General features: G+C 37.1%; 1 protein-coding gene across 5 annotated transcripts in view; it reads right to left on the reverse strand.

Annotated features, from left to right (window-relative positions):
* SYP81 (syntaxin of plants 81) overlaps positions 1 to 11,674 on the reverse strand; it is a 31,361-nt gene extending 19,687 nt beyond the window's left edge. The window contains exons 1-5 of one of the 5 annotated variants that reach the window (XM_089155519.1): positions 11,024 to 11,674; positions 2,230 to 2,297; positions 683 to 765; positions 352 to 435; positions 93 to 197 (exon numbers count right to left, since the gene is read on the reverse strand). In XM_089155519.1, coding sequence (XP_089011645.1) covers positions 93 to 197; positions 352 to 435; positions 683 to 760 — 267 coding nt within the window. In that variant the 5' untranslated portion in view covers positions 761 to 765; positions 2,230 to 2,297; positions 11,024 to 11,674. Of the gene's footprint in view, positions 1 to 92; positions 198 to 351; positions 436 to 682; positions 766 to 2,229; positions 2,304 to 7,107 lie in introns of all 5 variants that reach the window. The other 4 variants (XM_089155518.1, XM_089155516.1, XM_089155515.1 and 1 more) reach the window with 4 other exon arrangements.
* Positions 11,675 to 13,934: the final 2,260 nt, after the last annotated feature.

The raw sequence follows: 13,934 nt of genomic DNA on the forward strand, positions 1-13,934 counted from the left end.
ATGGGAGCTTCTGCAGTGGAGATGTCCAGATACAAGTAAAAATTCAACCACAAGATTCACAAGAACAACAGCGGCATATTCAGTCAACTCACTTCATGCTCAATGCTGTCTCTTTCGTGTTCAGTAGTGCGCTGCAGATCAGTATAATCCTTTCGATGTTTAAAAATAAACTGCTCCAAACTTTTGATGCTTTCCAGCTTGCAAAACAAAGGAAGTAAATAATAAATATGATCATCCCATGCATCAGCATCACTACCTAGAAACCATCTTTAATGACAATGGAACTCTGGACCATGATTCTCTAATAATTCATAGACAAACCATAAGAGCAAGAGAAGATGGTGTACATACAGTTTTCAATGCAGCTTTCATAAAAGGCGACCGTTGCCGAGGTTTTGGCAAAATGAAAGATGCCAATATGGCTGCAGTTTTGGACTGTCAAAAATATATCGCACTCAACAGATATTAGAATGGGGGAAGAAACCAAAATGGACCAAGAGAAGGCACATGTCATCAGAAATAGATCTTAAAGCCTTTTTCTTTTTCCCTTTCTTGGGAAGAGGAATAAGGACAGGTGCTCTAGAATAGATATCAGTTACAAATTTACAATCCCATTAGAAGTTTTTCAACAGGCACACCTGCAACAGGGGCTGGGGTTGGGTGGGTGGGAGTACAAACAAACCTCATCATATCCTAGAGAAAGAGCTACAGCTTGCACAGTATCCTTGAAATCCTCTGTTCTGTCCCTGGTTCTCAACATTCCCCCTACATTCCATGAGTCGGAGAAAAAAGTAAGAGTCTGGATCCCAGATATGTCCCATAAAAACAAGAATCAAAGCAGCAAAGAGAGGGAACAGAAGGGCTCAAAATGTACATAACTGGGGTTTTGATTTCCTTCTGTCACTAATCAGGAAAAAATATCGAAAGTTACCGGAAGCAAACCTCGTAAAACGTTTGCCAACACATCAACTAAAAAATAAAAATATAAAGGGATAATTACTGTTGCCCCCTTGTACTTTGATTTTATTACTACTTTATCCCCTGTACTTTTTAAAATTACTATTCCAACCTTTAACTTTGTCAACAATTACTAATGCCCCCTTACCGTTAAGCTCTATCAGTTTACTGATGATGTGGCATCTATATATTTTTCCAAAATCTCAAAAATAACCCTGGAATTATCTTTTAACTTATTTGCTCTTTTTTCAAGTTATAATACTACCCTTAATAGGAAAAAATTAACTTTAATTTCACTTTTCTTTTTTAAAAAGAAACCACCAAATAAAGGAAAGATGTGATTTTTTTTTCTCTAAAAATAAATCACCAAATAAAGGAAATATGTAATTAAATAAAAACTAAAATATTAAGAAATATCAAATTTAATTCAAAGCTGAAAATTGAAAATCACCTAATATATGCTGACCATTATGTATGTTACCAAATTTTCTATCAATTAGATCTTATATGCTAATTTGTTTGTAAAACTTCCATCATGGTGATTATGAAAAATTTAAGTGGAATGTGAAAGTTTCAACAATCATAAGTATATGGTCCCACCAAATCCAAAACTAATTCTAAAATATAAGATTTTAAGGATATAATTGACATGCAATATAGTTTCTATAAATGAGGGTAATGCCATATTTTTTTACTTCTTAATTTTAAGGGCAAAATAGACATTTCATATTTGATGTTAACAGTCACTTAACACCTTTAGAAGTGAGGGTGGCAATAGTAATTTCACAAAGAATGGGGTTTGATTAGTAATAACACCAAAGTATAAGGGGGCAATAGTAATTATCCCAAACATAAAACAACAGCTGAACAGTAAAGTTCTGAATCCTTCATCAGAAACAGGCATGAGCATATGAGAGAGTTACAAAGATAACAGAGAAAATTTTGATTTCAGGAACCATTGACAATATTTATCTACATCTGTAAGAAAATAATGTTCAGCGGAACAATATCCACATTTTCATTTCACCAACTGATTACTTCAACATCTGTGTGGAACCTGCAATATGACAAGATTATAGAGTCGGAGACTTTGAGGCTTAAGCATTCAATATAACACATTCTACAGCTAATTATAGGATAGGACCCAATTGTTTTCCATCATTGTAATCTAATTGTTTTTTATTTTCTAAAGGTAAATTTTCAACAAATCAAATCACATGGTTGAACATAACATACAGGACCATGGAAATGGAATAGGCAAATCACCAGTACCTTTAACTGGGAAGCAAACTGTACTACTCTCAACAGCAGCTCTGTGGTTTCTGTACAGTAACACCTTGCTGAAACTGAAGAATAATATCAAAGAAAGGAGAAGAAATACTCACAGTTAAGAAAGGAGAAAACAGGTTGGTGAAAAAAAGAGGGGAAGAACAGTGTCAGGAAGAAGGCATCCTTATGTTAGGTGTTCTTCTGTCATTTATCACTCATCAAAGGGCAGGAGGTCGGGGCAGCTTTTTTCCAGACAACTAGTAGATAATTCAAGGGATTCATCCAACAGTACTGGCTTGTGCTTGCTAGATGGATACCATCCTTACTGCTAAAGTGCCTTCTATGTTCCTTGTGTCCTATGACTGGATGAGCTTTTCTCTTTTGGAGTGGATGCAAAACCGAGAGATATTCAACACAATTTATTCACAACATCGGTACTTACCCAGTTACCTGCTTCATGGGAAAACAGAAATAGAATTCTAAATTGCTTCAACTACTAGATAAGAATGTATTAAAATCTTTTGAATAACTCAAACAATTTAATTAACTCTTCTGAACCAATTCACAACTAGGATAGCCCCCAAGATAGGTAGCTAATATAATTTTAGAATAGAACAGCTTCCTAACGAATAGCTAAAGAACCCAGAAGCTATTCTTATGGACACCTGAACCCAAAGAACAAAATACAATCCTTGGGACCATAAGGATCCGATATGCCTTGTCTTGCTTCATTTTGGGTGTTTTCACGGGGAACATACGGGTCCCATATGACTTATTCAAGTATCCAATGCGGGTCTTTGTACTCTAAAAACTTTTTGTCAACAACTTGCTCGTCGCAGATGTAGTTATGAATAGCCCAACAAGCAATGACAATTTTGTCTTGAGTACGTAATATAGTTCCTGAATCACTTGAGAGACAAGGCAGAACACCTACAAGGGATAATGAGATGAAAAACAACAATGTAAATGCTCAGGCCCAAACCCAAGGTCTGCCTAGTTTACAGAAAGAAATCTAACAAACTTGACTTAAAAACAACTGAACAGCAGAGAACTAGAATTAGTTCATCCAGTGGCCTTCTCTTTTTCTGGAAATGTTGGTTGAATGTTCATACATAAGCCATGGAAGAACTGATAGAGATGGCCCTCAAATGGATATTCTAACGAAGACACCATTTTGAATTGCATTGGTTGGTCTACTTGCAAGGTAAAGGAAGTGAAATCAAATCAAAACCAAAATGAACTCCAGCAATCATCACCCATGATCTCACAAGTAATTCCAAACCTTTCAGAATCTGGTTATTAGGTCCTTGCTTTTAAAAGAAAATAAGGTCCCAGTACCATTTTCATTTGGGAATATATCATGCCCCACCCACTTTAGATAGTCTAATATAATGTCCCACTCCTGTTGTGAATATATAAACCCTACCCTAATCTAACAGTGTTAACTTGAAACATCATAAACAAATAAAAATACCTTACCCCTCTTATTTCATTACCCATCTTATTTATGATTCCACATTACCCTAACATACCACCTACCCACCACCTAAAAAATGTAGTAGACACCATGCCTAACCAACATTAGTCTTCCATTGCTACCACCCTGGAAATACCAAGCCATCCTCAAAATCACTAACCCACAAACTTGGCTCATTCATTTTGATAGTTGGCATTTTTTTTAACATTTTACATTGAACTGGAATTGGGAATTATATGCCTAACAAGAGGTCCTGTTCCTGTACCACCTTGAATTGATTAGCTCTCCCTGAGTAGAGGAGGATGAGGAACCAAAATCTGTTGTTATGTACAAGAACTTAAATCTTCATATCTACTTTGGTTCTTTGATTGTTACAATTATGCTCCAGTGTCACCGATAATCAAGTGCATAAATTACAAAATACTTCAAGAAACAAACATTCATGCTTAAACCATATCACATTAATAAAGTATTGTGTACACCAAAAAATTAAGATAAGCATAAAAACCTAATGTAAGAATATCAACCTTAACAATTACTACTAACTCACTGCAAACAGTTTCAAACCTATATCTATGTGCTGTCTTATTGTAGAGGTGACTCTCCCAAGTGCAAGCTTATAGCTACTTCCACCAGTTTTGCTCTTGAACAAAAAGAAAAAAGACCACCGTGTTGCTTGTTCTTTCCTCTTTGTTAAATTATTCATAGCCGTACAGGTTTCTTTTTTTCCCTTTTGAGAGGTTGAACACATCTAGTTTTGCTGATATTCTGTTACAATGTTGAAATTGAAGCTTTGGGTGTAATATCTGCACAAACATAAGAAGCTCCCGGTTTGCTTTTGTATCATCCACATGCGGTCTAAAGCATGATTATGATCGTTAACATTGCTTTTTATTCACTCCTGTTATCTTCATGTAATCTTCGGTTGATTGATCTAAATTTTCTCTCTCTTTGGAGAGAGGATGAGAATGTTTCCCTATTGATTCTAAAGAATGTCATCCTTCAGATTCTCCACTGCTTTTTTTTGAATTTCCTATCTTTTTTAGTTTCCCTATTGATTCTGAAGAATACAAAAGGCTGGTAAAGCATGATTGTATGATTGTGATCATTAACAAAAAAAATTTGGCTCTTGTTATCTTCATGTAATCATAGTTCGGCTAATTGATCAAAAGTTCTTCTAGTGAATTTAGAGTTTCAGACTCAGGTTTTTTTTTTTTTTTTTTTTTTTTGTGTGTGGTCTCTCTTTGCCTACAATATCATGTTATTTTCACATCAGGGTTTTATTTATACTTTGCTTGGGGATTTGCTGTTTCTAAGATGAAACCTGTGATAAATCAAGTATGAGTAAAAAGAGGGAAAATATTCTCCCAAAAAAGAGGAAAATTAATGAAAGAAGCAGGCAACTTAAGAAGAGAAAGAGGGATTTGAAGTAGTAACAGTGGCTGCTCCAGGCCTAGAGAAGTCTTGGCCAGCAACCCTTGCCTCTGCTATAGTGGCTGCAGCCACTCCCAGTCCCCTGGTGTTGTTGGTGTGTGTATTTGATTATGTAAAGAGTGTAGATTTGTATGTTGCTGCAGATATGTGTGCTGGCATTCTCTTTTTTTTTTTTTTTTTTTTGGGGGGGGGGGGACGGCAGAGGTAAAGGGGTGTGATCGTGGTGCAAGTGTGTTTGGTTGAGATCCATATAATCTCAACCACAACTACAAAAAGAAAAGAATAAAGTAGAGAAAAATAAGGAACCAAAAGGAAAGGAAGAAAATGTAGTCGAAGGGGAAGAGTAGGAGAGGTTGGTTCCGGCTGTAGAGCTTGGTCAGTAGCCCTTTCCCTGCTTTGAATGTGGGTGACTAAGTGAATGTGATGTGTGAGTAGCAAGGCATTTCATGAAATGTACACCTGTTGTCAAGCATTTCAGATTTGTTCAAGCTATTTCTAAATATAGAGCCATTATAAAACAGAAAAGCAGAACGTACTAAACTTCGAATGGAAAGAGACCCCATCTCTTTGGCACATGTTGGCTGATTTTGTCATGAGAATCTGAATCATGGGCTTAGTATCGAGACAAACTATGATCCTTTGTCATATTCCTTTGAAGAGATTAATGGCTTCTATGCAATTTATCCTCTGAGGTTGATGATTTTGTAACTATTATACACTCTGTTTTTTCCTTTGGCACATGTTGGCTGATTTTGTCATGATAATCTGAATCATGGGCTTAGTATCGAGACAAACTATAATCCTTTATCATATTCATTTGAAGAGATTAAGTGCAATTTATCCTCTGAGGTTGATGATTTTGTAACTATTATACACTCTGTTTTTTCCTTTATCACAGTTTGTTTGGTTGTAGGAAATCCAATCAAAGATGACATGATCCTCATTCTGGGAAACAAGGGAAAAGCTACAGGTCTCGAAAACTATGTTTTTGAGGTGCAGAGTGCAGTGGTCAAGCTTCTGCAAGATGAACTGGGCTTAGATGTCATCCTGGAACAACCAAGAAATCCATTTACTAGAAATGATCTTGGAGGCCCTTGCAACCTAGACATGAACGAGAAGCTGCCTATTGACTTGGAACCCTTGGCCAGAAGACCTGAAGTTTTACAAAGGCTGAAGGTGACCAGGAAGTCATTGTATCAATGGTTATAGAGAAGAGGTAGGTGTGACTGAAATATTTCTTACAGCTGATGCAAATTAAAAATTGAAACTGCTTCTTTTTGGGGTCTTTTTTTTTTCTCTTCATATTTCTTCTCTTCTCTTAGCAGCTTCAAATTGTTTTGAAAAACCAGAAATGGTTCTCAACTCTTAATTTAACATTGTTAGCAACTGATGCTAGCACAATTGCATTAGCTTGAACATCACTTCATAGTGTGCCATCAGTTTTGCTCTTGAACAAAAAGAAAAAAGACCACCGTGTTGCTTGTTCTTTCCTCTTTGTTAAATTATTCATAGCCGTACAGGTTTCTTTTTTTCCCTTTTGAGAGGTTGAACACATCTAGTTTTGCTGATATTCTGTTACAATGTTAAAATTGAAGCTTTGGGTGTAATATCTGCACAAACATACAATTAGTGCCAAAATGCTAATATGAGATGCTAGGCACCTAACGTTCTTGTTTCAAACTCACTCAAACAAAATGGGCATGTATATGTATAACTCATATTGGTTCTGATTTCCAATCTAAACAACCATTTCAGAATTTTATATCTTATGATGTAAGGAAGCAAAAGTAGAGGAACACCAAAAATGCAATTTGATGTATTTCAGTCATTCTTACATGACACAGATGTATAAGTGAGCAAAATAGTCTTAATTCCCAACAAGAAGAGGGTGGCAATTTGTTTTAATACAACACAACTTAAAGAGCAAGTTATAATTTTGGTAAAATGTATCACGGGTTTACATTACGTACTCAAGCCAGAATTGTCATTGCTTGTTGTGCTATTCATAACTTCATTAGCGATGAGCAAGTTGCCAATAAAAAGTTTCAAGAGTACGGAAACCCGCATTGGATACCGGAAGAAGTAATATCGGACCTTATATTCCCCCTTAAAAACACTCAAAATGAAGCAAGACAATTGGAAGAGCAAAGGAAGAAAATTGCACATGAATTGGCAACAAGAGCGAGACTCCCACTAATCACTTGAAAACATTATAATCTCACTTGATTTTATGTGAGCACCTATGTATGAATTGAACAAGCATATTTACGTATTTTTAATTTTTTTTATTTATCTTTTTAAATATTTTATTAAAAAAATGTTCCCATTTTGGCACAGAAGTCGTACATACCATACAAGATTTTGTGCCAAGATGGGCTAGAGAAACGTGTTCATCTGTATCCAACCATACAAGATTGTGGCAACGATTCTGTGCCAAATTTGCCCACTTCAGCACAGAAGTATAAAAACTGGATTCTGTACTGAATTGGGAATTTTGGCACAGAATCGTTGCCATACAACCCCTAAGTTTCCCATAACCCCTTTGGGGCAGGTAGAAAGTTTCGTCATTGCTATGAAACTGAGAAAATGGGGGAAATATAAAAAAAAAAAAAAACAGAAGAATCCCAGTGAGGAGACAAAAACCCATTTGACGAATTTCGCGGAAGAGACAGAAACACACACAACCCTTTTAGACAAGAAATTATGAGATTTATTTAGCTGACCTTAACTGCTGTGCTTCTCACAATCCCACCACCAAGAGAGGCCGACACGGAGAAATTGGAGAAGAGGTGAACCGCTAAGGTTGCGTTTGGTTCCGCAATCCCCGGAATCGGCTTCAGAATCATGTTTCTAGGGAATCATGAGTCTGTGGAATTAGGTTCTGTAGAATCATATTCGTAAAAAAAAATTTGTTTGGTTACCCTAATTCTGACAAGTGAATCTATTTGAAAAATCATTTGGATACTGTGATTCTAAAAGTGAATATGTCTGAAAAATTGTTTGGTTACCCTAATTATGTGGGTGGATTCAACCTGAATCACTTGAAAAATTGTTTGGTTACCTTGATTCTGTGGGTTGATTCAACCTGAATCACATGAAAGACATCTTTTGCAAGCAATCGAGTCTCCAAGTCAAGCTCTGTGACTGCATTAATTGCCTCACATAGAAGTTCATCCTTGTCCTTAACCTTCTCAAGAGCCTTCTCATGACAGTGCTTCGCTATGTCTTTCAAAGCAACAGAGATATCTTCAAGGGACTCGCTACTTTATCAATTCCTTTCTTCTTCTTCTTTGACTGTTCAGACTGGTCATCACCTCTTGGCCTACCTTGAGATCGAGTACTTCCATGTGGTGTAGATTGGGTACACGATATGTCAGGTGTATTAGCCTTAGGCTAAAAACTCGAGTTGCCAATCTCATTCGCATCCGATTGGATGTTGAACTCATAGGCTTCAGGTGAATTCATTTGTGAATCATTCAAGGAATCTCTAGGAGTTGGAGCTTCAATGCCAATTGCAATCTCATTACCTAGGGCTGTAGCAACCTCTAAGTGAATGGGACGCACTGAATGGTCCTTCCCACAATTTCAAATTTTAATTTTCAACTTATAAGCAACTATAAAGTATTGTAAACTATAAACTGATGGTTTGTGAACATTAGTAGTTACCTTCACTTCACTCTAGAAATGGGGGGCAGCATCGAATCTCAAATCAGTTGCATTTCATCCTAGTCCACTTTGTTTTTGCAAGTCAGAAAGTGCACGCAACCTACTTTTCCAAATCCTAAAATGATTGCGGCATTGTTCCCAATCATAATTGGACCAATACCTTTCATAGATTTGTGTACTAATGGCCAACCAATGCTCTTTCTTGAGAGTTGAGACGTTGTCTCCTGCCCTCCCACTACCATGGATTTGTAAGAAAAACTCCTATAGAGAGAGAAAGACACCTCTATAGGCCATGAGGCAATGTCTTTCCCTCTTGACTGGGATGCATTTTGAGAGTCCATCTGGTAAAATCATAATTGAGTGCCAAAAGTAAACAAATACGATGCAATGCTAGTTATGATCAATACTTTCATAGGTTGATATGGTACAAACATAATGGAAGCAATCATATCGTGACACTAGTATTCCAAATCAACTGCAATTCTAACATTTGAAGCAATCATAACTTGAGTTCTGAATACTGCTTTCCCAACTAACACTAATTCCTAACCTGAATTTTCCCAATCTGACCATTAGAAACTTCTCATATTCAAACCATATACACAGTATACCAACCACTTACTTGATACAAGTTGTAGCCTTGTCATACCATTCCAAGACTCTAAATCAGACCCCCTACTAGGTGCCTCTGAATAATTTTAATTAGTTGAGTCCCAAAATAGTGTTTCAATTTCAATTCGGGATAGCTTTTCTTTTTCTTTATAAAAGGTTGAAGTTTGTTAAATGATGCTACCAAGAGCTGTGCTTACCTCCTTCACCTCCTAATTTATCCATCTTATTCTCCTCATACTTTTCTTCACTTTCTTCCTGTTCCAGGCCTTCTTTTCTTCTGTTTCTAGCAATCACAGCAAACCCTCTCTGAGCAGTTGGTTTATTAAACCTTGTTTATAATTAGTGTTATGGTTAAGTGTTAGATCTATAATTTATCATCCTCATTGGCTTTGTATGAAACTCTGCTTGGGGTTACGTCATTCTTGATCCAACCTTACATTGAAGGAAGGTATATGGAATTAAATTATTGAAGATTTTGCTGGTCTTGTTAGCTGTTAATTTTGTCTAGGAAGAGTTTCTTTTGGTAAATATTGTCTTAATGTTTTGGTCACTCACCTTTTAGTTAGCATCCATTTTTATTTGTTTATTTTGTTTTATTTTCAGTTTTTTAGAACATTCGGGTTAGATTGGGTTTATTTTGGTAAAGGGTCTATATTGAGTTACTAATTTAGGTTTTGGGTCTAGTAGGATGCAAAAAAATAATAATAATAATAAAATAAAATTGAGCATCCCAGTGCATGAAGCTCTTGCTTTTGCAGGAGTGCTATGGGCAAGTGCATGCACCTCTGCCCCCTGCTTTGCAGAAAAGGCTGTTTCCAAGTTTTGATCCCACAACCAGGTTGTATTGTGAAAAGGCTGCAGTGTTTGAGAATTTGGTGATATTTTTCCTTAGATTCTTTGTTATTGCCATATGTAAGAGCTGGCAAAAAGAAGGGTGGCAGTCTGCTGATTACTGGGTGGCTCAAAACAAAGAATCTATGATGGGTTCATAGCTGAATACATCTCCAAAAACATATGTGCAAATAAAATTGGACTTGTATCCAGCCATTCAACCTCTGAAACCAATAAATTGACATATAAGCAAAAACTCCACAGAAACATAACGCTACAGACACTTTCTTCGATTGAACCAAATCTCAGTGGGAATTGTTCATTGGTTAACTGATACGGTTTGCAACTATTCAAAGACCTTGTTAATCATCTTACTAAACTATCTTAATGTGTTGAGGATTCAAGAGTTACACCACTTTGAAGTTTTGTTCCCCTACAGGACATTAATCATAATATTGTTAATACCATAACGCCTGCAACTGACATGAAGGACCAGCAAGAACCCATATCACAGAAGCCAAACTCCTAATAAACCTATATTGAAATGAAGAGGAAAATAGGAGTTGACATTGGGATATTCTCCATTGAGGATTTCTTGCCAGATATATACATAAAGAAATGCCGATTTAACTATAAATAGTCATCCATGAGAAAACAAAAACAAGACTACAAATTGCCATTTACATGGCAAGGAAATTCAGGATAACTGACACTACGAGAAATATGAAACAGGGAGAAATATATGAAAATAAAAGAATCGAAACAAGGAGAAAATACCCTTATAACTGCTCTGTTTCTCACAATCTCACCACCAGGAAACGACGAGACGGAGAAGATTGATTGAGAAGAGATTAACCACCGCAACTGTTCGGCACGTATATTGTGTCACCGGAGAGGGAAAAGATGAAGAAGACCAACCGCTTTTACTAACCTGAAGTTGGTTGCACACACACGGCTTCAATTTACCCTTGATCGGTTGCAGGTTGCAGAGAGTTTTAGGGCTTGAGAGAGACCTATTCGGTTGCAGAGATGCCTCTTCGGTTGCAAAGAGAGCGGTTGCAGAATCATGATCATAATACTTGTAATTTTTTACAAGCTTATACAATGCCGGATTGAACTCAATGAGGATTTCTCCCTCTCGGCTCCGCACAAGATCAATGTCGATTTCTCCCTCTCGGCTGAAGAAAAACTTGCTGGATTAGGGTTCGTGATGAGAGACTCCACCGGATCTTGCCTTCTCGCAGTTTCAGTGCCTTCGGTTCCTTCCTCTATTCTCGCTGGAGAGGCGTTGGCTCTCAGAGATGCTGTGTTTTGGGCGAAATCTGGTGGCTTGAAGAACGTTTTTTTTTTTTTTTTTTGTTAATACAAGAAAGAAAAACATAAATTGGACCTGAGATAGGTGGGATAAGTTATCCCAGATTCTGGGTTTTCTACAACCTATTGATTGTAATGCAATCCTGCTACCTATATTTAAGATTTTACAATATTCAGGCATTTCAATTGGGGGTTGTTTGGATTAGATACTACGGAAATGAGGTCTGGAATTGACTCAATCGGCCAAGTTTTGTGAGGGATTGGTAAATATTCCTTGATTTGCTCCAGGTTGACCCATATAGAATCAATTTGAATAGCATTTTGTTGTGCATTTTTCATTCCACGCATTATTCCTTTGACAACTGCGTTAATAATTGTGCCACCATAGAATTCACAACTCCAGCAGTAGATCAATTGGCCGTGATGCACCACACCCCAACAGTACCCAACCTCTTGAGCAAGAGGATGTTTTGCACCTGCACAAAAGATTACCGTAAGTCCTTGTGGTATGTTTCTCTGAAGAATTAGATAAAGAGTATCCATATTTTCTGTACTCCTATATGTGGAAGCTGGAACATTCTGCCATTCCGGCGGATTAAGCTATAACGCAGATCGCCAATAGTTAATATAATTTATTACCTTAAGGGGGTTTGGTTGTTCATTTCTGAACATGACAACATTACGCATCCGCCAAATACTATAACAAATTATAATTAGTATGGAAAAGATCCACCTTAAGGTTGGTCTAGCATTATGTGAGTTATAGAATAAATCCACACAAAAATCTTTAATGCTAGAGAAAGGTAACCGATCCGTAATTAACCCTAGTGGTCCTGTCGCCCAAATTCTTCGTGTCCATTCACAAGCGAAAAAGAGATGCCAACTTGATTCGTTGCCTCCACCACAAAGCACACAGCAATCTGAATTCGGAATCCAATTGGCGAGAACCGCATTAACTGGGATTCCTGCATGAAACAGACGCCAAAAAATAATAATAAATTTCGGAGGGATTTTGAGTTTCCATAAAAAGGACCACCATCTTTTATACCTGTTCAAATGTGCAAAATCGATAGAGGTTAACAACAATTGATGATAAGCCAATTTAGTAGTCAGGCGCGGAACAGAAGAAAAACTTAATTGCCAAGAGTCAGGTTCAGATGTCAACACAATATTGTTAATTGCAGAGGATGAAATAGAACAAAATGTCATTGAGATTTCATAAGCAAAACGATCTCTCACTCGCACAATTTCTGCTAGAGTTGATTCACGAGAAGCAAACAGCATATTAAACTCACCTACTCCTTTGTCAGGAGTAGTTAACACCCATGGGTCAAACCAAAATGAGGTATCATTCCCCATTCCCACTTTCCTAGCCACCAAGTTCCTTAAAGAACAAAGTACAGAACGTATGCTATTCCATACAACTGATCCAGCTTTGTTTTGTACCCTGGGATCAAAAAGGGAGGTTTGGGGGAAATACTTTGCTTTAAAGCATTGTGCCCAGATATTGGACCTTTCAGTTAAAAGTCTCCACCCCTGTTTGATGAGAAGGGCTCTATTCATAAGCTCCAACCTCTTAAATCCCAGTCCTCCCAAATCCTTAGGTAAACAACATCTGTCCCAAGAAATGAGGGAGAAATTTTTACCTTTATCAAATTTACCTAGCCAGAACCTCTGGCATATCGAATCCATGGACCTGCAGACCTTCTTGGGGAATAACATGTATTGCATATGATAAATAGGCACCGCTTGTAGCACGGATTAGATCAATACAGATCTCCCCGCATAAGAAAGTGAATGAGCCTTCCAACTTGCTAATTTAGAGTTCATCTTAAGCAAGACTAGGCACAAACTATTAGATTTTTTCCTTCCAGGGAATAAAGAACTACCCAAATAAGAGGAAGACTTACTCATCTCCTTCATACCTAGAATATTGAGGATTTTTTCCTTTGTAGGAGGAAGAGTATTCTTGCTGAAGTAAGCTTCACTCTTCTCCATATTAATCATCTGTCCTGTCATAGTCCCAAACATGTCTAGCACAGTCTTGATTACACAGATATCATCTAAAGAAGCACGACAAAAAATAAAAATATCATCAACAAAAAAGAGATGAGTAATTTTAGGGGCAGATCTGGCAATTTTTATACCCTTAAAAGCATTTTCAGATTTAAATGCCTCAAGAAGTCTGAACAGAGTTTCCATAATGAGGAGAAAAAGGTATTGTGAAACCCAGCCCTAACCTTGACACGGAAACTTTGTTATTTGTAGGTCCAGTGACCCGAAGTAAAGCAAGAAGTCAGCTTTGGGCCATCCCAGTGGAGGACTTGGTGTCTGGCTTTGAATCCATGAGTGTTGATGACAATGTGCTATTTAT

The sequence above is a fragment of the Hakea prostrata genome, chromosome 5 (genome assembly GCF_041222555.1).
Source record: "Hakea prostrata isolate BN-2017 chromosome 5, UWA_Hpros_2, whole genome shotgun sequence".
In the NCBI taxonomy this organism is placed as follows: Eukaryota; Viridiplantae; Streptophyta; class Magnoliopsida; order Proteales; family Proteaceae; genus Hakea; species Hakea prostrata.